A 23,505-nucleotide genomic window follows, 5' to 3' on the forward strand; every position below is an offset into this window, starting at 1 on the left:
ATCTTTTTAATAAAAGCTATGCATCTCGGTTGATGCATAGCCATTACTGCCACTGGAGGCCGCCCGGAAGTCCTCTAGTCCGGGACGTCAGGGTGTGCACACGGCGACTGCCAAGAGAAAGAAGTATTCTCATATTGAAAGATTGCATTTGCAATTCTTTCGCTGTGTTTGTGAGCACCCGCAGGTATTCATTTATTTCCGCAATAAGCTTGCGATTGCAGGAAAAAATACGGTTGATAAAAGTCGGTAGACTGGCCGTTTAAACCTTGCCATAAAAACAGTGAAAGCGCCTGGAAATTTTCGCCTTATGACTTTTTCTTATTTACGAACAGTTGGCGTAGACCACAAAATATTGCTCACCGAAAGCACGCGCAGCCAGCGCTAAAAACAAATATACAGAGGACAGCTTGTATCACATTAAGTCTTAATCACATTTGGTTGCATTCCATGTGGTTAAAAAGAAAACATCATTGAACATCAGTGCTGTAAAGCTGCCGCGGTGGCTCAGTGCTTAAAGTGCTCGACCACTGACCCTAAGTACGCGGGTTTGATTTCGGCCGTGGCGGTCGCGTTTCGATGGAGGCGAAATGCTAGTTTCCCGTGTATACCTATATAGTGCGTGTAAGCCTTCAACTACGGCGTCCCTCATAGCCTGAGTCGCTTTGGGACGTTAAGCCCTATGAACATAACCAATAATTACTGTTGCGAAATGGCCGCATACCATAGCCGCGCTAAATGCCAACGACGGCTATCATTAACCGGGTAAACGTTGTCACAAAAAGAGAGAGGAAAACTTTCTCTTTCGGCGCAGTTTCTTATACTCCGTACCTTGTTGCACGCCGTTCCGTTATGTAGCGAGGTTTTAGTACGTATTCGTTGCTAATATAATATACTTGAATAGGATTGAAAGTAAATGCAACAGATGTATACGTACCGAAAAAGTCGAGGAATAGGGTCCACCCAGTGAAAAAATCCTTCGATGATCCGTAAGTTCAGCCAAACGTACGAAGAGGCTAGACCTGAATGGGTTAAAATAGAGCGAAACAGTAATTTAAACGATTTCATTTTGTCATCACAAAGATATGCCGCGTTTTCATACTTGTGGAAGACTTCGGTAACAAGTTCACGCAACATAAGACGAACACGAGAGAAGCAGACAGGACGACACGCTACTTACGAGGGGGTACTCAAAAGAAACCGGACTAAATTTTTTGGTCGGCAAAGCTTCTGTGGTACCGCGTTTTGCCACTAGGAGCGCATAGAACGAACATTCCAGAGTCAGTAAGCCGAGTGCCGTCGTTGAAGGAGGTCAGACTAGTTTAGGCAGAGTTTTAGAGTGACGACTGTTTTTTGTGAATGTCGTTTTTGCAATGGCTGATTTTCGTGAACAGCGTGCGCCGGTGAAATTCTGATTTTTGCTCGGAAAAAGTTGAATGGAACCTCTTGAAATATTAAGAAAGACGTACAAGGACGATGCTGTGGGGACAACTCAAGTGTTCCTGAATCAAATCCTGAATCAAAGCAACAATCATGCCAATGGAAAACTTCAAATTCACCTCGCCTCAAGAAAGCTCGTCAGGTGAAACCAAACCTCAAAACAATGCTGATTTGTTTTTTCGACGTGAGAGGAGTCGTCCATTGAGAATTTGTTCCGCAGGGTCAGACAGTTAGCCAGGCTTTCTACTTGGATGTTTTGAAAAGATTGGGCAACAGTGTGCGGTGGAAGCGGCCAGATTTGTGGCTGTCGGGTGACTGGTTTTTCCATCATGGCAATGCCCCTGCTAACACAGCCCTGCCTCTACGACAATTTTGGACCAAAAATGGCATGACCCCTATTCCTCAACCCTCATACTCTCCCGACCATGCCCCGTGCTACTTTCTTTGTTTCCTAGAATGAAAAAATAGGTGAATGGCAAGCGTTTCGCTGATGTTGCTGAGGTGAAGAAAAAAACGACGGAGGCACAGTCAAGCATCACAAAAGATGAATTTAAACAATGTTTTGAAAAATGGAATCAAATATTCGAGAAGCGTATCATTGCAAGTAGGGAATACTTTGAAGGATATTGAAGGTTTGTGCTTAAAATGTGAACAAATAAGTTCAAAGAAAAATAAGTCCGGTTTCTTTTGGGTACCCCCTCGTACAACTGCTTCTTTTATTGAAGGACACACGTAATATATAGCGGCACCAACACGCCCCAAGTCAGCTGGAGCATACGTCGACAGGCTGTACAGGCTCATAAAACAATAAAGGGAAACAAGTTTAACATGGAGTGGGTTAAGAGTATGAAGGCAACTGATGGTTGGTCAAAAAATGGCAAAATGACACGTGCTGCAAAAGTAACATGATATAATGAGATCTGAAGTGCGACAAAGGAATTAAATGACATTTAAAAATAAAACCACAAAAAAAACACATGCAACAACATAACCCTTTCGGAAACGGCTTCGTGCGCTGAACACTTCAGACTACCGCATAAAAAGACATTCGTAAACTGGTTCTTTACTTAGAAAAACCTTTCTAAAGATTTTGCTCAGTAAAGAAAGAGTTTACGGATGTCTTTTTATGCGGTTATTTGAAGCGTTCAGTGCACGAAGCCATATCCGAAGGGCTTATGTTCTTTCATGTGTAGCCGCCGCGGTGGCTCAGTGGCTATGGTGCTCGTCTGCTGACCCAAAAAACGCGGGTTCGATCCCGGCCGTGACGGCTAGAATTTCTTTGGAGGAGAAATTCTAGAGGCCCGTGTACTGTGCGATGTCAGTGCACGTTAAAGAACCCCAGGTGGTCGAAATTTCCGGAGCCCTTCACTACGGCGTCTCTCATAGCCTTCGTCGCTTTGGGACGTTAAACCCCACAAAACCAAACCAAACTATCTTTCATGTGTTTTTTTTCTGGCTTCACCTTTTTAATCTAGTTTCATTCCGTTACCGCCCTTCAGATACCATTATATCATGCTACTTTGGCCCTTTGCAGCACGTGACATTTTGCGTTTTCTTTTCATGACTCATCGGTTGCCTGTATTGCTTTTAGCCCACATCATGATAAACCTGTTTCCCTTTATCGTTTCATGAACCTGTTCGGCATGTTGATGAATGCTGCAGCTGATATGTGGTGTAACAATGTACAGTCGCGACCAGAATGACCTAGAACACTTTGGCGGCCACCTTCTCCGTGTTTGAGTTTGATAGAAAATGAATACGCTGTGCTGCACAGTACCAGGCACGCGGGCACACTGCTGGGCAGCTATATAAAGAATTTTGCAGCGGCGCCTGACTCTCATTGCTTAGTGACATTAGCTCGTACCACCTGATGCGTGTTGCAAGTCATACTGCGCTCTGAAGTACCGATATATTACGTGTGTTGTTCAATAAAAGATTCAGTTGTAAGTAGCGCGGCGTCTTTTCTGCCATGCTCGTGCCCGTTCTATGTTGCCCTAACTTGCTACCGAAGAAAATGCACCAACTAGCGCAGCAACATGTTTTACTTGTGAAAGTGTGATATTTTCAATAACAATTTGGCGAACACATGTAAACAGCTGTCATACAGTGACACTGCCAACGTGCTGTAGTTAAGTGGTGAGGCAAAAAACACAAGAAGTCACACTGCTGCTCTCACACTGAAGGCCGTGCGCGCCAAAGACCTTTCGCCGTATGCTCTAAGGTAGCCTTCACGTGCAGATGGATGGAAATGGCATTCGGCGACAAAGCCAGGAAATGAGATACAGATAATCACAATATAGTGTCCCAGGAGCTCCTGGTCTGGTGACGCAGGGACTGCCACGCGTTGGCTGTTTCAAAAAATTAGGCCGCGTTGATGACTGCGTATGCACTCTTGTTGGCTGTCTGCAGGCTGATGCATGCTCATTTTGTTTTCAGCGCCTTTTCACGTTCCGTTTAAATCGAGATTGCTCACCATTATTCCGAAGTGTGGCACGTATATGGGACGCATTATTGATGGAGGCCAGGTTCAGCAGGTACTTTTCGGTACCACAGAAAGCGCGTGCGTCGTCGAAGGGGCGAGGCGTCCCGATGGTGACCGCGAAGCGATCTGGCTCGTGACTGTGGTTTCCGCCTGTGAATAGGGCAGAAAGAATTATTGCTTCGCAGCGATTATGTGCACTGTGGTGAAGTTTTCCGTCAAGAAAAGCACAGTTCACTAATGAGCGCTGTCAGTTTCAAGACATCAACGAGGTCAACGGACATTTTCTTTCATGCCCTTTTCCTTTCACTTGATACGAACCCAGATACCAATTTTCTGGCAAATACCTAAATACTCGACTCAGGTACTTTTTCTTCTGCTCAAGCCTAGCATGATGGGAGCCTCAGACATAGATAAATGCATATACATTCGAACGAACTCGAAGGCAATCACGGAATAGTTCTATACATCATTAATGCTATATATAAAAATGGCAATAGGTAAGCTTCTGCAACTTAGAAGAAAGACTACACGGCATCTTTGCCAGTGACGCGCTTCTTGCAGCGCGCCAGCGTGACGGCAGCGCACCGCTCTTTAGGCGTTAATTGCTAGCCCTAACCTGCTTCATATCGAAGAAGCAGCGGTCGCCGCTTCGGAACTAATCACGGCCTGTCATAAGGTGTCTAATCGTGTTACTAGTACATTATAAATAAAATAATGTCAGTTTAAAATTCCGGCGGTACTGTGTAAAAAGGTCCCCAGAACACTTTAGCGCCATAGTCAGTCGCGCGTCCTGGTGACTTCTGTCCCCCGATAGTACACATGGTTTCCGCAACGCCTTCAGCAGCAAGGCGAACGAAGCATGCCAGGCGAAAGCTGCAGCTAGGCTTTAGTTAGTTAGGTTGGCTCCACCGCATGACAGTGATGTAACATGGCGTATGAGTGCAGGACACCTGAAGGCCACCCTCCAGCAGAGCCCAAGTCCGCTTCTTTACGCGGTTCCACAGCTTTAGCGCTGCCAGCCCAAGGCAGCGCAGCAGAGCCGCTTCCGCGCGCGAAAAGTGGCAGAAAAGCGCCGATAGGAGAAGCGGCACTTGCAGAAGCACGGCTCGCCTTTCGATACATCGATTGTTTCGCTGAACACGCTGAACACCAGTTCGATAAACGACAACATTGGTGTCATACGTTTGCGCAGTATTTAAGGCGATGTTCTGACTCTTCGATATAAGCAATGATTCGACATCGGGGCTCGACTGCATATAAATGGAACGAGACTCCATGTCTCACATCCCGAGCCAAAGACCCCTTGGCTAAAGTGTGATTGATCTGGGCCTTACAGCGGCACAGTGACTACTTACGCTAGATTAAATTACGGCTTTTGAAGAGTGATTTGATGCAATCAACACACTCACATAAAAAGAGCAACGATGTACTTAACGCGACGCGTGATGCTCCGCTCTGCCTAATGATTAAGGTTAAATCGAAACTTTTGCGACAGACACCACGTCTCTTAAAACGCGGTTTATATTGGAAAAGGCCTACGCCAAGGCATTTCGCAGTATCTGCTAATATTTGATGCAAGCTGCTTAGAAACAGGCAGTAAAAAAAGAGAAAATTGAGGAGGCAGTACATTGCGAATTAATTTTTTTTTTTTGGGGGGGGGGGCGAGAGAAGTGGGAGAAGGGGTGCTAAGGAGAGCTTGGAGTCCAAAGTGTTCAAACAGAACGATTGCGTTGGAAACGCCGTAGAATAATGTTTAGAGGACTTTTTCGAAGAGCGCACCCACTTGTTTTTACGTACCTCCATGGGAGAAACAATGTTATGTCAGCGCGGCAACGACTAGACAGTTTTCCGATCGTGAAACCTTCGACCTATACCCACAAGCCACCCGAAAGCGTTTTTACGTTGAGAAATGCGACGGTAGCCTTGGCGCAAGTCTTCAGTGCTGCTGTATTACTTCTGTCCTAAAATATTGTCACATATTGGTGACTGCAGACCGGCGAGCAAGAAAAGAGCGAGAATGGCGTCTGAACGAAACTCTATTGGGGCTGACTTGTGCCCGCAAACTGAATCACTCGGCAGCGGCGTAGCAACAAGCGTGCTGAGCGGTTGTCGAACCGAATGCCCGCCGCTCTCGCCCGTGCTCAATTTAAAAATGATAGCGAACTTTCGAGATATAGCGTGGAAAGTTACTAGTACATTCTGGAACAACGTAGAATCGGCTCCGCCTGGATGCGAAAACTCGAGGTAAATCTAGGCGCGTCTTGCATCACAAACAAAGCGTTAAGGCGGCGTGCCAGCAGCTTTGAAGAATGAACAAACACTACAAAGATTCGCTGCATTACTCCCTTCTCAAAGAAGAGCCGATCCGATGCTTTAGAACATAAGGCGAGTACAAACAATTCAAAACGTAAATTGGAAAAATATACGAGTGTGGAAACACGGCGGCCTTTAGCGCGCATAATATGGCTTTAGAGGAACAACATGGACAACTTCTGGTCGTACGCGACGTCGCTGGGATGTAGTCATTTGGTCTGGGACGACTTCATAGCCCAGTTCACCTAGCCGACGAAAAACCTTGTACGGGCCGCAATAGCGGCGTAAAAACCTTTTCATTAAATCCGCGGCGGCGAATGGGTCTCTAAACCTAGACCCTGTTTCCTGGCTTGTATTCAACTTGGCGTCTTCGTAGGTTGTAGCGTCTGGCGTCGGCCCGCTGCTGGTCTTTGATCTGTAACCGGGCAAGTTATTCGGGCTTCTGCGCGTTGAAGGTAGGCGGCGACGTCGGCGTTATCTTCTTCGGTAACGTTGGGAAGCATGGCGTCTAGCGTGGTCGCGGCATCCCTGCCATGGACGAGGCTAAAAGGCGTTACCTGGGTGGTCTCCCGCACTGCGGTGTTGTAGGCGAAGGCGTTGTAAGACGTCCCAGGTCTTGTGTTCGGCATCGACATACATGGCGAGCATATCGGCGATGGCTTTGTTCAGGCGCTCGGTCAGTCCGTTGGTCTGCGGATGGTAAGCAGTTGTCCTACAGTGGCTGGTTGGGCTGTAACGCAGGATGGCCTGCGTCAGTTCCGGCGTGAACTCTGTGCCTCTGTCCTTGAGGAGCACGTTGAGGGCACCGGGTCGCAGAAGAATACACTCCACGAAAAATTTGGCGACTTCCGCTGCTGTTCCGCTCGGTGGAGCTTTCGCCCAGGCGTAGCGGGTCAGGTAGTCGGTCGCTACAACGATCCACTTATTTCCAGACGTTGACTTCGGGAAAGCGCCAAGCAAGTACACGCCGATCTGCTGAAAGGGCTTTGAGGGGGGTTCAGTGGGGTTCAGAAATCCTGCTGGTAGGGTTGAGGGGTCTCTCGTCGCTGACAATCTCGGCAGGTTTTCACATAATGTGCGACATCGGCAGACAGTCCGAGACAGTAATACTTGTCTTGAATACGGCGGAGGGTGCGCGAAAACCCGATATGTCAAGTTGTCGGCTCATCGTGTGAAACCTGAAGAATTTCTTCACGCAGAATAGCAGGTACAACAAGGAGGTAGGTTCTTTTGTTCGCTGCAGAGTTCTTCTTCACGAGGACATCATTCTGTACACAGTGCGAAGACAATCCTCGCTTGAACGAGGCGGGGGGTGAGAAATCTTGCCTTCTAAGTATTCACCGAGGCGTTTTAGATGGGGCTCTGAGTGTTGCTGCTGTGCAAAGGAGCTAGAGCTGATGGCTCCCTGGAAGGCATCCTCATCGTCGTCCGGCGGCGCTGCATCTACAGGGGCCTGTGACAGGCAGTCGGCGTCAGAGTGCTTGAGTCCAGACTTGTAAACGACTATGACGTGAAACTTTTGGAGGTGCAGGCTCCATCGAGCGAGGCGGCCGGAGGGGTCCTTCAAACTGGCAAGCCAGCACAGTGCGTGGTGATCGCTAACCTCCTTCAACGGTCATCAGTACAGGTAGGGGCAGAATTTCGACGTAGCCCAGATGATGGCAGGGCACTCTTCCTCCGATGTCGAATAATTAGCCTCGGCCTTGGACGGAGACAGGCTTGCGTATGCGATTACCTTTTCCAGCAACGAGGACACCGCCTAGGCCCATGCTACTTGCGTCGCTATGAATTTTAATCTCGTCCTTTAACATCAAAGTGCACGAGAATCGGTGGGGACTTAAACGACGCTGAAGCTCTTGGAAGGCTTCCACTTGCGCCGATCCCATTTAAATGACACGCCTGCTTTTGTCAGTGGGGTGAGTGGCTCAGCGATGCGCGAAAAGTTCTTGACAAATCGTCGGCAATACGCGCTCAGTCCGAGGAATCTGCTTACAGCTTTCTTATCCGCCGATGGTGGAAACATTGCGATAGCAGCTGTTTTCTGCAATTCTGGCCGTACTCCCTCGCTAACGATGTGGCCTAGAAACAGCAGCTCTTCATAGACAAAGTAGCACTTCTCTGCTTTCAAGATTAGGCCAAACGATTTGATTGCGTATAGTTCTGTTCGAAGCCTTTTAAGGTGCTCTTTAAAGTTCGAGGCGTAGACAACGATGTCGTCTAAATATACCAGACAAATTTGCCACTTAAGGCCTGCCAGCACTGTGTTTATTACTCGCTGAAACGTTGCTGGTGCGGAACAGAGACCAAATAGCATCACCTCGAACACAAAGAGGCCATCTTAAGTGATGAATGCGGTTTTCTCGCGATCACTTTCGTCGACGTCAATTTGCCAGTAGCCGCTCTTGAGGTCCATCGATGCGAAATACCGCTGCAGAGCCGATCCAGTGTGTCGTCGACGCGGGTGAGGGGGTAGACGTCTTTTTTTGTGATGTTGTTCAAGGTGCGGTAATCAACGCAAAATCGAAGCGCACCGTCTTTCTTTCTCACTAGAGCAACGGGTGTCGCCCAGGGGCTCTTTGCAGCTTGGATGACGTCATCGCGAAGCATTCCTTCCACTTGGTCCCGGATGGCTTTTCGTTCTCGCGGCGACACTCGATAGGGGCTTTGAAGAAGAGGTCGGGCGTACTGGTAGGTTATAATACGATGCTTGGCAATCGGCGCTTGTCGGGCCTTCGGCGATTACGAGAAGCACTTGCTGTAACTTCGAAGCGGATTGCGGACCTGGCCCTGTCGGCTCCGGGGGAGGGCTGGGCTGATGTCGAACCTGGGCGAGTTTTCTTGTTCAGGCGAATATTTTAGGGATGTCGGGGAGGGAAAAGAAGTCTCGTACGTCGGATATCTCGTCGAAGAAAGCAATAGTCGTTCCCCTGTTAACGTACCGGTACTCTTCGCTGATTTTGTTAAGCAGTACTTCATCTTGGCCATTGCGGAAATGTGCCATGCCTGTTGCGACGCCGATTCCTCGGTCTAGAAGCAACTGCATGTTCCCCTCGATGATTGCTTCATGGTTATTGGCTTCCGTGGCACCTACGGTGATGACGACGCTTGAGTGGGGTGGGACGCTCACTTGTTCCCCCAGGACACTCAGGGCAACGTGATGTTCCTCAGTTCACATGGAAGGAATGGCCTCGTCCGTGGAAATTGTGACGAGCTTGGATCGCTGGTCGATGAAGACCAGGTGCTCATTAAGGGAATCCATGCCCAACATCACTTCGCGGGAACATTGCCGTAGCACTACGAAGGTCACGGGATAGGTATGTCCCTTGAGAGTCACTCGAGCTGTGCGTTGTCCTGATGGCATAACGAGATGCCCCCCTGCGGTGCGAACTTGTGGACCGTCTAAAGCGCCCGTCAGCTGAGCAGCGATTGTGCCATTCATCACCGAGTAAACGGCTGCTGTGTCGACTAGAGCGGTAACTTTCCGGTCGTCAATAACCACTTCTAAATCGGATGACCTGGTTCTTGCGTTGCACGTCGTCCTCGGCATCGGGTCACGGCTTCGTCGTGTATGTGAATCGTGGATGGGGTGTGTTGTCGAAGCTCTTCTGGGTGGCGGAGTAGTTTTGAAGACGATTCGAGTCGTGGTCTAGGTTGTCATTGTATGCGGCGTCGGCGCGTCGGCGGCCGCTTCTTCATGCGGTACGTTCGTTGGAGGATCTTCAGCGTTTCGCTAGTGAGCGACCTCACCTACAGAAGTCGCTGTCTTTAGTTTCCCGTACGAGGGCTGAGCGACCTTCCTCGTACCGCGGCTGCGTAGCTGGGGAGTGGCGACCCGAAACGGAAGACTGACGGCGATGGTGAGCGCGAAAGTCGGTTCGGCGCATACTCCTCTCGACGCACGTATTCGTCTATTCCTTGCGGACGTTGGCCGAAGCGTGGTCGTGGCGTGTCAAAGGCAAAGCCACGAAGACCGATACGGTGCTATGGGCAGTGACGAAAAATATGACCTGCTTCGCCGCAATGGAAGCACAGCGGGCGGCTGTCCGAAGTCCTCCAGGTGTCGTACTTCCCGGAGCTTGGGTGCCGTTCGTAGGCTGGGCGGGTGGGGGCAGGGGCGCGGCATTCGGGAACAGCTGGTTCACGTCGAAGAGGCGGACATCGGCTCTTTCGTTGGGGCTGAGGACTGCACACTGTGGTGACGTGGTTTAAGGCTGCAGCTTCAGCTTAAGGAGAAGATGACAGGGTGCCAAGTGCATGCTGCACTTCTTTGCGAACGATTTCTTCAAGGTTCGCAACTTGAGGCTGGTTGGGAGATGGTAATAGGCGACTCAGCTTTTGACATACAATTTCGCAGATGACATCCCGTAGGTTGCCTTCGAATGCTGTGCTATCCGAGAAGGTCGTTGAGGTAACTTGGAGCTGGCGAGGGATGTGGCGGGCTCGTGCTTCCAAATTTTTCTCAGTGCTGGCTGCTTCGCTGGTGAATTCAGTGACGGTCTTGGGTGGGTTGCTTGTCAAACCAACGAAAAGTGCCTCTTTAGCACCACGCATCAGAATCTCCACCTTCTGTCATTTCAGGATCGACTCGTCGGAAAAGGCGCTTCATGTCTTCTACGTATGCGGTCACTGCCTCGTTCGAATGCTGGATGCGTGACTGTTGATAGAGCTGAGCTCTTTCTTTCCTGGTGATGCTCGTGAATTGCTTCAGGAACTCCCGCTTTAATGATTTCCACGTCGCTAGAGAAGCTTCGTAGAAAGCGAAGAACTTCAGTCTGGTCGTCCCAACTGTTGAACGCGGCGACACGCTCAAACTGTTCCAGACAATCTTCAGGATCCTCGCCCGGTGAAGCGTTGAACGTGGGCGGCAGTCGGGGCTGGTGCAAAATAAGGGCGGCTGGTGTCGTAGCCATGGCTGACGTCGCCCTTGAAGAGCCCTTCTTTACTCGCGTGCGGTCCGGTAGTAGTCCGTATTCAGGTGAACGCCTCTGGAGGCGACGGCTGCTTCGCACTTCGTCTTTGGTTGGGACGACTTCTGCGGCTTTCTCGTGCTCTTCTTCGAGACGGCTCGGACTGCTTTGACGGCTCCCAGGGGGTGAGGGCGACAGGGACATCCGTTAGCACCTCCACCAGATGTCACGTAGTAATAACTGCAGTCCGGCGAACAGGAAAAAAACGAGAATGGCTTCTAAACGAAACTACTTGTTTGGGCTGACTTGCGCCCGCGAAGAACTGAATAACTCGGCGGAAGCGTAGCAACAATCGTACTCGGTGGTCGTCGAACAGAATGCCTGGCGCTCTCGGCCGTGCTCTTTTTAAAGCTGATAATGAACATTCGAGATAAAGTTTGAAAAGTTACTAGAACATTCTGGAACAACGTAGAATCGGCTCCGCCTGGATGCGATCAATCCAGATAAATCTAGGCCTGTCTTGCATCACAAAGAAAGCGATAAAGTGGCATGCTGGCAGCTTTGAAGAATGAACAAACACTACAAAGATTCGTGGCAATATGCACGCTTGTACGCCTATTTATGCCTGCTTGCGTACACAACCACTGATTCAGCCCATTGTGCTATGAGAGCTGCCACTGTTTGTGCCGCTTCTCCCGTTGAAGCGAAGGCAGCGTTCCTAATTTCTAATCTTCAGTTTCCTTTAGATGCTCATGACCCTCACCGTATTAATGTCATTAGCGTGCTTGCATTAGTACCCAATCGTCCTGGTAGATTCATCTGCTTCGAGTTTTCTCAACTTTCAAGCATTCAAACACTATCATGTCACGTTTTCCAGCTACTCTGGCTTGTCATCATACAATATTTGGTAGTTCCTTGAATCAAATTTCAGCACTACTAATCTTATCACACACCCAAATAACATTTTTTGTGGCAACCATGCTCACGTTGTCTGACACGAGGCATTATCCCGTCATTTCAAACCTCTTTCTTCCCCAGAACAGTCCGAAACTTGACGAGCCTTCGGTCTAAAGTGGCCATCAACACCAACGCCAAATACTTTAGTGCCACCATTGAAGGCAACCGTCAATGATGCTAAAACATTTTTGAAGCGAAAAGCTTCACTACCCGCACCACAGCCGCGCTTCGCGTGAGCCGTCGGAGCCAAGATTTGCTACAGCTGCGCATGCGCGAAACCGAGTGACGTCACACGCGGCACAAATAAAAAGTAAATAAAAGAGAAATAGTGCGCCAGGAAACTCTCATATCTCGTGGAAACCCGAACTGCGCCGTAAGGAAAAGAAAATTAAAAGAAAATTGGTTTTAAAGAAAGGAAACGACGCCTGTCTCTCTCATATCTCGGTGGATACCCGAACCGCTCCGTAATGGCCATAAGGAAAAGGAAATGAAATGAAAATTGGTTTTAAGGAAAGGAAATGCCTGCCTCATATATCTTGGTGTACATCCGAAAGGAATGGACACCACAGTACATGTCTCTAAAGCAACCTTCTAAGACAGCACCGTATTCACTACACGCGCGTCTCCTCCTCCGCCTCCGTACAGACAGTGCGTGGAAGGCCGAACGCCTCCACCGTTATCGTGGTGCTCCCAGTGCATTATGCGCCAACTGCGACAGCCATGACGTCAAACCAAGCATAGCTGCAGCTTTCGCTTGTATATTCAGGTTCAACCAGAGCTAAGCCACTGATTTCGCTAAGTGTATTGAGTATAAATAATTAAATAAATGAAGCGAGAAAATGATAAAAGAAAATTTTCGCTTATCTAATATATTTCTTTCACCACAGCCCTGCCATCAGCCTACTAAACCCTGGTGATTCTCCAACCTTCAATATAGAGATATCTGAAATTTTTGCTCTTAATAACGGCCATTTCGCTCCGTAAAATTCATACCATTTCGGCCCTTCTTGACAGTGTTAAAGTAATAAATACTTAATTCACGAATTAACGGTTGCACTTTGTATGGATTCCGAAACTTCTAAACTAGTGTTTGAAATAAAGTTTTCCCTGCGCTTAAGTGGTATGTAATAGCCACGTTTATCTCTATATTGCGATAGACGGGGTTACTTGGGCTTGATTGATACAGGTAACTTGACTAGCCGAGCAGCGGTGAAACCAGACGAAGAGTTAACACGGTACGAGCACAGGCACCAACCACGAGAACTGATGGTTGGTAAAGTGCCACGGTAGGTTAAAAGTGCAGAAAAGGCCAAAAAAATGAAAAGGAGGAAGGAACAAACAAAAGAAGGGAATGAAGTAGGCAAGAAGCGGAAAGTTTGTTTTGGTCTTTTCGTCACTTTTACAGTGGCGTACTCAATCTTCCAATATATATTTGTTACATCATCAGTGTTCATGTGTGTGGGTATGGTTAATCCCTCGCTTTGTTCAATCATTGCGAGTTCCAAGGCCTCTACATGTCCAGCTTAGCGGAATGCTTATAACTATTTTTTCATTGCAATACCGCAAGACCAGTTCAATTTAGCATTTGCTTTCTTTGCATTAGGTTCTTTTTATGCGCAAAGCTTGACCAGCTAAACGCGGTGTTTAATAGCAGTCTATTGGGGTTGAGCTAGTCACAAAAGACGCACAATAATATGACCGATACAGGATTGTTATCGTCGCGGCCAAAAATTGTTACAGCTTGAGGGGCCACAACAAATTCGTTTCTCTGGTGTATTAAATGTGACGTGTCACCTCTCGGCGCCACGACTCCGTTTGTCAAGTAAAATATACCGGATCCTTGGCCAGAACAGCACAGTGTGGCGGCGAGGAGGCAAAGGCATGCTCCCAGACGGCGCATGGTCCTGCGACAGAAAGAAGACATCGCGTCAGAAACGCCCCTATAGACACCTGGTACGTCACGTGGTTGACACACCAGCACTGCTCCACTTGATGGTCAAATGTTGGTCGGTTTATGGGGTTTAACGTCCCAAAGCGACTCAGGCTATGAGAGACGCCGTAGTGGAGGGCTCCGGAAATTTCGACCACATGGGGTTCTTTAACGTGCGCTGACATCGCACAGTAAACGGGGCTCTAGAATTTCGCCTTCATCGAAATTCAGCCGCCGCGGCCGGAATCGAACCCGCGTCTTTCAGGTCAGCAGCCGAGCACCATAACCACTGAGCCACTTCGGCGGCTATAAAAGGTCAAATATACCTGGCCTATTGCCTTGGCTCGACGAGGCTAGTAAAGCTTTCACTGAACACATTAAGGACCGGCTGCTTCTTTTTTCCTGTTTCATTAAAATAAATGCTATATTTTAACTTTTGTCTGTGCCAATTCTTCACATGCAAAAAATAATTGCTCTAGACTAATTAGTTTATGCAATATATCCCCTGACCATATGGTCACGCTAGGCCCTTAGGCTACAGCAAACGTTCACGAAGTAAAAAATGCTTATTTCAAGCCACAAAACAGGAGGAAAACTTGCATAGTGAATACCGAGGCGCTCATTTTGTGTGGTACGGTTTAAAGAATGGAATACACATGCCAATGTCGAATTTTTTTGCATTATGTGCGCACAGCGCTGTTGCAACTATCACCAGCACACCTCAGCCTCTTGCCATTTGGTACTGCTTCAACGAAGTGGGCCACTTGGTCATACCGTGCACCAGTCAGGATGTCTCTAGTCTTTGGGATTCGTCGTCGACCAGGTCGCCTCGGTTTATTGTCCCATCGCATCAAGGAGCTTTAGGCAATTCGCCTACCGAATTCAAGCTGATTGATGTTGGACCTGTGCCCCGCATTAGCGCCCATGCATTGCTGATGGCTGCATCACAAAGCCATGCGAATATCGGCCACGACTATTTCTTCCCACGGATTTCTATCCTCTAGGCGCCTGCATTTGCGTCCATCTGCTCAGTACCTCCTATAAAACTGTTGTACTGAGCAACAGCATTTGGACGGGCCACCTTGATTCTTTTTTTTTTCTGAGCGAGAGAGTACCTCTCTGCTGACGACATTAGCTCTGCACCATGGATGGTGGTTGCGATTGTCATAAAAGAATTGTCCATCCAGCGGACTATAATTATCCCATCGTCGCTTAGCATTTGCTCTTCCTGCCCGCGAGGTTGGCGTTTGACGATTTCTGGTAGAGTGATAGGTCACTCTTTCAGAACACAGTTCTGCCAAGTGTGCCGGTACTTTCGTAACCTTGTGCTCGGAGATGTTGGAGAAGTTGTATGGTCGTGAATAAATTGTCAAAATAGAAAAAAAAACGGAAGGTGGTGAGCTTCTGTTGGTATTTCATCTGCCATTTGAAGAAGTGGCGCCGCTGCTTTCTCGAAGTTCTTTTAATACTTTGCATTTGTTCTTGGATCCCTCTGCTTGCCCTGATAGATTTCGAAGTTCACAAGGTAGCCATTCTTAGCTATTAGGCACCAAACCTTATACTGAAAGCGAATCGGCTTTGCGCTTATAAATTGCTTACAGCCATGACGACCATAGTACTCAACCATACTTTCATCGTAGCTCAGGTGACGCTCAGGCTTAAAGTGCTCGAGAAACCTAGCTTTCAACAGCGTCATCTATGGACGCAACTTTGCCAACTTGTCGCGAAGTGTGAGGCTTGTATTATCTGCGAAGTTCTGGAATCTCATTACATGCACGAAGCAGTTCCTTCGCATAGCACAGTAGGCCATCATGCTGCGCATATCCTCACCGCTGTCTCAGTAGCACTTTTTTTTTCCTGGCAAGCGGTTGTAGCCTGACAAAATGAGGGCCCCAATAAAACACCTTATTTCTTGTCTGGTAACCACCGGATCAGGCATGTTCAAAAATAATGCGTAATTTCTTGTTTGCTCGACTATCAGCTCCAGGACGGTAAGCGACAAAGTTTTGGTCGGGAAGTATGCCATGGCTTTTATAAACATCGCTTTTCATCCACTTAGAAGTCGTAGATGAAGTTGAAGCTCTGCTAGCGTCGCCTACAGCAGATGAGACCTGTGATGTTCCGTTTCCTTGCACGTCGGGATCGTCGTCATAGTCTGAGCCTCAACCACCAATGCGGCATCCATCCGAGAAACCGTTTCGGCACCAGCCCGCAACTGCCTTCCGCTTAGTTCTTCAATGAGCCCATCAAGTCTTCATCAGCGAAGTCCTCATCCGAATAGACGCTAGCCTCCGGCGGTTCGATATAAATCGCTGACACGTCATGGTTATCCTCTTCGACAATCTTCGCTATTGTTTCCAAAGTAAACCTATTTAGATAATAAAACGCTAAATGAGTACAGCAGGAAAACTGTAGCAGCAGTGCCAGACATCATATTGCAGATACGAAAAATGAAAAAAAAAATAGAGAGCCCTAAGGCTCAGCGTGACCATATGGCAACGCGGGAAACAATGTATCTAATCATGAATTGATCAAACGTCTATCTCTCATAAAAGTTCATCTAAGGTCGGAAAGTCAAAGAGAACTGGCGAGGAAAGTGCGTAGTGTGATTGCTTAAAGAAGAAGTTAATAAAAAAAAACACTTACCCCTTGGAGCGTGACACGGCGCCGCACTTCTCAGACTGAGACTATTTCCCGCCTTTGCAACGGGGTCCCACAAAGTAATTGACAGCTACTGACACCTGGTGTCCATAAAGCGAACAATAAGCTTTCGAACCTAACCTTGCAGCCAAATTTGGCGCCGGTTTTTGAACTTCTATTAAATAAAATGTTTTGTCTAGACTAACGTGGCCATATGGTCACGCTGGTCCATAATGAGTTCAGAAACATTCACAGAGCATCAAGGCAGTTCACGCAGAAGAGTATGCGTTCTCTTTCTTGAATCTCTTACTCTAACAGCCATTCTTTTCAAACCGGGAAGTTCTGGATGCCCATAATGTCTGGTATTACCACCTCTACGCCGGTTTTTCGGGCTAGTTCCTGGGCCGCGGTTTCTTTACAAATGGTAAAGTCACCACGAGAACGAATGATGTCCAAGAATAGATGTCCTGTATTTAAACATAGTGTATATTGCCGCTCTACCCCTATCCTTTCTTACTATTGCTTACCCCTTTCTTTCCCTATCCCTGTCTTTTTATTCCTGCTAGCCGCAGCTCAGGTGCTTCAGGTTTCGATGGCAGATGCCGCGGCCAGCAACATCTGATCCTTCTATGTTTATTTTATTTCCTATTTTTCTTAACAATAGCCACTAACAAGAACAAAAAGAATGGAGCTCGAGAATCTAGATGTGTGTTTGCGGTAGACATCGCAAATAGTGTAAGTTTTCGTCCCTTTCCGAATAAAAACAAGCGCGCAGCTATTAGTATTCGCAAAAAAAAGCCCAATGTTTTCACACACAAAAAAATTCTAGCTAGCCTATCCAGGTTTCAAGATGGCCAGCAGGCTTAAAACGCGAAGCACCAGCAATTTTTTGCATAAAATTTTGCACAGTGTGCCAGATTGGTTTGCAAGTGGGACACTGAACCACTAGGATTTATGAAATGATTAGTGAAGGGATCACATTGTTCTCTTCGGAGTTGCAGATTACGTTTAAAAAGGCACAAAAAGAAAAAGAACGATAGTTGAGCATGACAAAATATGTGTACGAGTGTTACGTGGTACCAAGCTCAGTGTTTCGAGGAATTTTAACTACTGTGTTCTCTTGCAAGCAGAAAAAGTACGCCGTTTAAAAATTAAGAGCGATACGTTCGTTTCAAACGAAGACAGCACGGGACCTGCCGCGCGCTGCCTGAAAAAGCTGTGAATTCACAATGTACATAGTTGTATACATAGCGGCTGGAAGGTTTAATGGCAGTCAGTAGATAAAACCTTAATTTTCAGTGACATTACCTGATTCATTTGGTGACACACGCAAAACTTTAATGACAATAACATTAATGACATTCGCCGCAACTTATTGGCGTACGAAATACGTACTCTCACCCGTAGAGCTGTTAAGTGATAGTTTATTTTTTATAATAAACCCTTATTTCTCCTTAAAATAGGCATAAACTTTGCGACAGGAGTTAGGAGAACAACGGAAATGCTGGAGGGTAACCGAGAAGAAATAGGCTGGACACTAGCGCTGTGTGCCATCTGTTCCTTCTCGCTGCTCTCTTTTTTCGCGCCAGTCACAATTTTTCTCTTATCTACAAAGGACCAATTAGCCCAACTAAACATTCAATGTTTCTTCGGCCCTACACCTTTGCTGGTATAGAGGCCGACCTTGAGTCCGGGCTTGAAGCGAAATTAAAGCTACCAAGCTTTTTCACAAGGGGGGAGCGCGCAGTGGAATAAAAATGATCCTCATGAACGCTACAGGTGCGATCACATCCGCTTCCACCAGACGCCGATTGCGTGTGCAAAGGGGCAGGTGGGAGATAACTACAACTGTCACCTGTCACCAACTCGTACTGCGGATGCGTGGTTCAGCAGTAAAGGCACGATTGCGCAGAGCGGTGGAACAAAAAAAATTAAAACAGGAATCATATAGCGTTCGAATGTCACGGAACTTCCTCTGCGCTGCGCTCTATTTTTTTTTTTTCAGGAGGAAGCAACCTGGACCACCTTGGACTACGCTGGGCGCAGTAGAACCACTTCTGCTCTATCACTGGGTCAAATTTTTCCCATCCCCGTTGCCCGTGGAAGGCATCTGGTCTCACGAGGGAACTTTTGGGACTGCTCTATTTACTGCTCTTGTTCGCCCACTATAAATGCGCCATAAAGACGTCAGCAAGCCACGCCTCCTATACTTCGTTACCAGATCACTACGAGAACTGATAGGGAGAGAGCACCTCGTCACTATAGTCCGGTATATAACTCAGGAGCGAAGCGGCAGATGCCCCTCAGAGGAGGCCCTCCGGCCAACGGCATCGACCGATTTCCATGCCGCCGCGGTCCATCCAATTAAGCCACAGTTATTAGCCTTTCGTCTGCCGCCATGTGTGCTTTCATGCTAGCAGGTCGAAAGGGAGAGAATCTGCCGACGCCATGGGCTGGAGGGGCTCCTTTGAGGGGCATTAGCAGCTATAGCGACATGCCACATGAAATTGGTGACGAAATTTTAAAGCGCAGCTCTTAAGCGCCCGTTCGGGTCTGAGCCGCGTCGCCGCCGTCAGTGTAACCAAGACAAACCATGAATAAATAAATGAGAATAAATTTGCCGCAACTGGGACTGGAAACCTCAGCGCCGCGAACAGATCAGATTCGCTTGCCACTGCACGAAAGCACTAGGCTGTCGCCGCAGCCGATCACGCCTCGTGTTAAACAGCAACAGACTCTCGCGCTGTGAATTGCACATCGTCGTCTTCTTCAACTAATACTACTATCGAACTAGTATCGTCGCCATACGTGCCGACGAACCAGCGAAGCACAACAATGAGCATACAGAGCTTGAGATATTTACTGAGGTGCGCTCAAATTTCGCATTAGGGAGTTTCGCAATCGTCCTTACAATTTTTTGTTGTCTTTTTCTTTAACAGGAGGCCCTTTATGGCGGAGCATTCCGCCACCATTCGAGCAGCTGAAATCATGACTTAAGCCATTGCTCCCGTTAGTGGCGCGACATCGCGACGACTAAAGAACATAGACGCCCAAAGTGGCTCCGTTCAGAAGCGATGAAGCCACTGAAACAGAGTAGGTGTTGTCCAAACAGACTACTGGCGACCCGTCAGCGTGGGTGCCAAGCTGGCTCGGACCGCATGCGACACTGTTTTTTTTTTTCTGGTTTAGAAATCACGCCGTTTCCTTTTCATACTTCACGCAAAAACGTGGTATCCCACAATAGAGGTGCCACTTGCTGAGCACTCTTTCGATCCATAGTGACAATTATGATGATGATGATGATCTCCTCAGGATTAATGGCACATACGCACGGCGAAGGATTGGCCAGGGTGCATAGCAGATACAAACGCACACATGTACAAGGCATGGAGTATTTTGATAATTTTGGGACGTGGAGTGGTGAATTTAATGGTGAATGGATAGAAGAAGCACTGAAAGAAATGCTGCCAGAACTTTCAGGCGTGCTTGCGAAACGTCGAAAGCTTATTTATGTTTTCTCTCACCCTTGACGGAGTAAAAACTCTTTCTTCTATGGTCAGAACTCTCCCGGCTGCAGAAGAGCCCTTCGTCGCTGACTTTCTTGTAACGAAACAATACGCAACCCTGCAGAAACGTTCCGATGATAATAAAATATTCGGGAATCCACGCGCTTTCAATTTGTTTGTCGTGTGATTTCTCTACGCGTTCCGTATGGTTTTTATGCAACGTCAATGAGATGTATCCAAGGAGAGGGCTGAGTCGGGCTGGTTGGTTCATGTTGAATGGTACGACAAAACAGCGCTGACGGACGGGACGGAAGAAGAAGAGACCGACACATGCGCTGACTAACAACCAAGTGATTTATTGCGAAAGAGGGGGGCTATATAAAGCATAGAAGGGAAGAAAATGCGATACGAACATGACATGACATACATACGGGAAATCATCACTAATTAAGAAAGGCGATCTCCTGTGGGAATAGAGCCAGTGATGGTTGACTCACACATGAGTTGCCTAATGCGTGAATTTGAAAAGCCTTCGACATCAGGAGCGAGGTGTGATCCCTATACTTGGCGATGATAGTAGTTTGGTTTGGTTGTTAGTCAGCGCATGTGTCTGTTTGTCTCTTCTTCTTCCGTCCCGTCCGTCAGCGCTGTTTTGTCGTATCATTCAACGAGATGTGTTGATATCAGACGCAGCCCGCACGCATTTCGACTGCTTCGCATGCGCTGTCTTCCCACTCCGTATGGTCTCTGCATATTTCAGGTGTTTTTTTTATAACAGTCCTATGCGGAAAACATACGGGATTGGTGGAATCGTCGTACGGAACATCTTACCTGCGAAAGGCGGACAAATTTTGAAAACAATGAAATTGCGTTAGGGAACTCAATTTTACTTTAAGCATTGTTAGCCAGGAAAGATGTTTTTATTGATACGTGCCTAAATAATAGACGAGGTAAGAACAGATTTAGTGAAACGCGTTTTAATGACTGACCGGTAGTAAATTTAGGTAGGAGCGGCCTTGAACCTTTCACTGTTAATTATATGATGACTACGGAACAAAGTCTCTCCGCGCTCCTAGTACTCGGGGGTTTCCACTAAAGGCTCATCTCCATGGACGTATCCGGGGCGCACGAGTGCAGCGCCTACGCGCCCAACGCCGCCCCGCGACAAGCGTCGGAAAACATGCGCAACTCGATGACCTGTCGCCTCCTGTCGCTGGTACTTGCGCTCAGCTGAGCTCAGCGAAGAAAACGGCGCGAAGGGCCGTACCGGATGCCGAGAGAACTGCGTTCGCAAATATCTGATATGGACAGATATTTTCCAAGCGCCAGGGAGCGTCTGCGCCTCGCGCATGCGCAGACAGGCTCCAGTGTAGGCTGCTACGCATAGGCGCTGTGCTCGTGCATCTCGTATGGGCCCATGGAGATGCGCTTTCAGACTTCACACAATTTTTGAAAATAGGCTTTTTGAGTTACAAGAGTGTTTTTTTTCGCATAGCATTGTAAGCGGTGTAGTAAAACAGAATGCGGTTAAGACGGGCGAACTGTCAGGCTGGTTAAAGAATATTCAGTAGTTAACTTTTAACTATTACAGTTAGGCTCCATTATTAATTAGAGGCGTGTAGACCACCGTAAGTAATATCCATATCACTTTATAGAATCTCGAAAACGCGTTACCCTTGACGATGCCGCCTAACAAATTTTGGCTACATGGCGCTAAAATACATGTGTTTTCGACAAGCTTGCAGGAGAAGCAACCTCTCCAGTGCCCATAACTTGTGGAAGTAGCCAAAATTTGTTGGGCCATAGCATCGAGGGTAACCGCGTTTTCGAAGTTCGTAAAGCTGATGTGAATATTGCTTACGGTCGCCTACACGTCTCTCATTAATTAGGGAGTTAACATTAATAGGTAAAAAGGTAACTATCAGCACTTCTTAGCTCTATTAACACGTCTTAGGTGCGTTCTGTTGTACTACACCGCTTGCAATGCTGTGCCAAAAAAGCGCTATTAAAACTCAAAAAGCCTATTTTTTTTTTTAAATTGCGGAAAGTCTTGGCTGAAACGCCCTGTATACTGCTGTGGGAAACCTGGTGCTACTAGTTTCAGATATTTTCACATCAGAGCGACAGCAGTTTGCATCCAAAGTGCTTTAGCTGCTTCCGCGTGAACTACATTGTATCGTTACCAATATGCCGTGTTCAGGCTGTTGCAAAACGTTCTACAGGACCAGAAGTTCCGATTTTTTTTATAATGGATAGTCGTCCAACCTCGCAAACTGACAAAACGCCTGGTTCCCGCGCTGCGCTCGCTCGCACAACCCGTACTCGTGTCCGCTGAGTTGAACCAATTGCCCCGTAAACACGCCCTTAACCGGGGTCGTGTCAACGTCCAAGAGCAAGTGGGCAACGGGCCGACTTCCTCGGGGGCGCTCCGCAGGCACTCCACAACACTACCCGCTCCCAGGCAGCGCCGTTCCCCGCCGGCGCCACTCAAGAACTCGACTTGACGGAGTTCGCAATACCCGCTCGAAGGCTCACCGTCTTTTCCCAGTAGAGGTCTCCAACCACCCGTGACGAGAGCAGACGAAAGGCAGCTGATGGGCTTTGACAGAGCGCGAGGCGTGCAGGCCTCCGCGTGAAGCGTCTCGCGTTGGATTTCTTCGCGGGGGCCCGTTCTTTGTCTCAGGGCGCTGGAAAGGATGTGCAACGGTTCCGGCCGGCTAAAGGAGGACGGAGACGGCGGGCTCAGCGCGCGCATGTAAGCGGAAGCAAGCGGCCACCCGGAGCGCTACCTTTCTCTGTTGACGCGCGTTCGAGTCTTGACATCCGCCGGCGCTCGGCGGGCGCGTCACCGAGACGGAGGTCTCTCGCTTTACGCGGAAGCCGGCCATCCCTCCGCTTTCGCAGCGAAGGCCGCGCGCGAACGTGACTCCCGTTAGCAGGCGTATGTCGTGTCGCAGCTCAGGCTAAACTCGATGTTAACGCCAGGAATGTGCAGATGTCCAGCAGTCACCATTCAAAGCCGAATGCTGAGCAACTGGCTTAAAATTGTACGCCCGTTCCTTTGTAGCAACTTTTCTTCCGCTAGGCGCTCACGGTAACCGGATATTTATTTGCCTCTGGGCTGATGAAATCTTGCAGGCATTCAGATAGATGTTCATATAGCGTTACATTAATTCAGGATTTGTTCTCACGAAAACTTCCCGGGTATCAGGCGGCAAATTCCTCCAGACGCCGGGGCATGATATGCTTGGCCCTTCGTGCTACGGTGGCCTCCAAGCATCTACTCCTAGAAGGCCATAGGTAGAAGCAAAGGACATCTACCTTGATGACGTG

At 48.1% G+C, this 23,505-nt stretch overlaps 1 protein-coding gene across 2 annotated transcripts in view; it reads right to left on the reverse strand.

Moving 5' to 3' along the window:
- LOC149355353 (uncharacterized) overlaps positions 1-23,505 on the reverse strand; it is a 166,637-nt gene that overhangs the window by 107,751 nt on the left and 35,381 nt on the right. Inside the window, exons 1-4 of one of the 2 annotated variants that reach the window (XM_089583775.1) lie at positions 22,708-22,888; positions 13,930-14,000; positions 3,911-4,069; positions 935-1,019 (exon numbers count right to left, since the gene is read on the reverse strand). In XM_089583775.1, the coding sequence (XP_089439901.1) occupies positions 935-1,019; positions 3,911-4,069; positions 13,930-13,996 (311 nt within the window). In that variant the 5' untranslated portion in view covers positions 13,997-14,000; positions 22,708-22,888. Of the gene's footprint in view, positions 1-934; positions 1,020-3,910; positions 4,070-13,929; positions 14,001-22,707; positions 22,889-23,505 lie in introns of those variants that run through there. The other variant, XM_089583774.1, reaches the window with a different exon arrangement.

Source organism: Amblyomma mixtum, chromosome 3 (assembly GCF_055824585.1).
Source record: "Amblyomma mixtum isolate Tamu chromosome 3, ASM5582458v1, whole genome shotgun sequence".
Taxonomy (NCBI): domain Eukaryota; kingdom Metazoa; phylum Arthropoda; class Arachnida; order Ixodida; family Ixodidae; genus Amblyomma; species Amblyomma mixtum.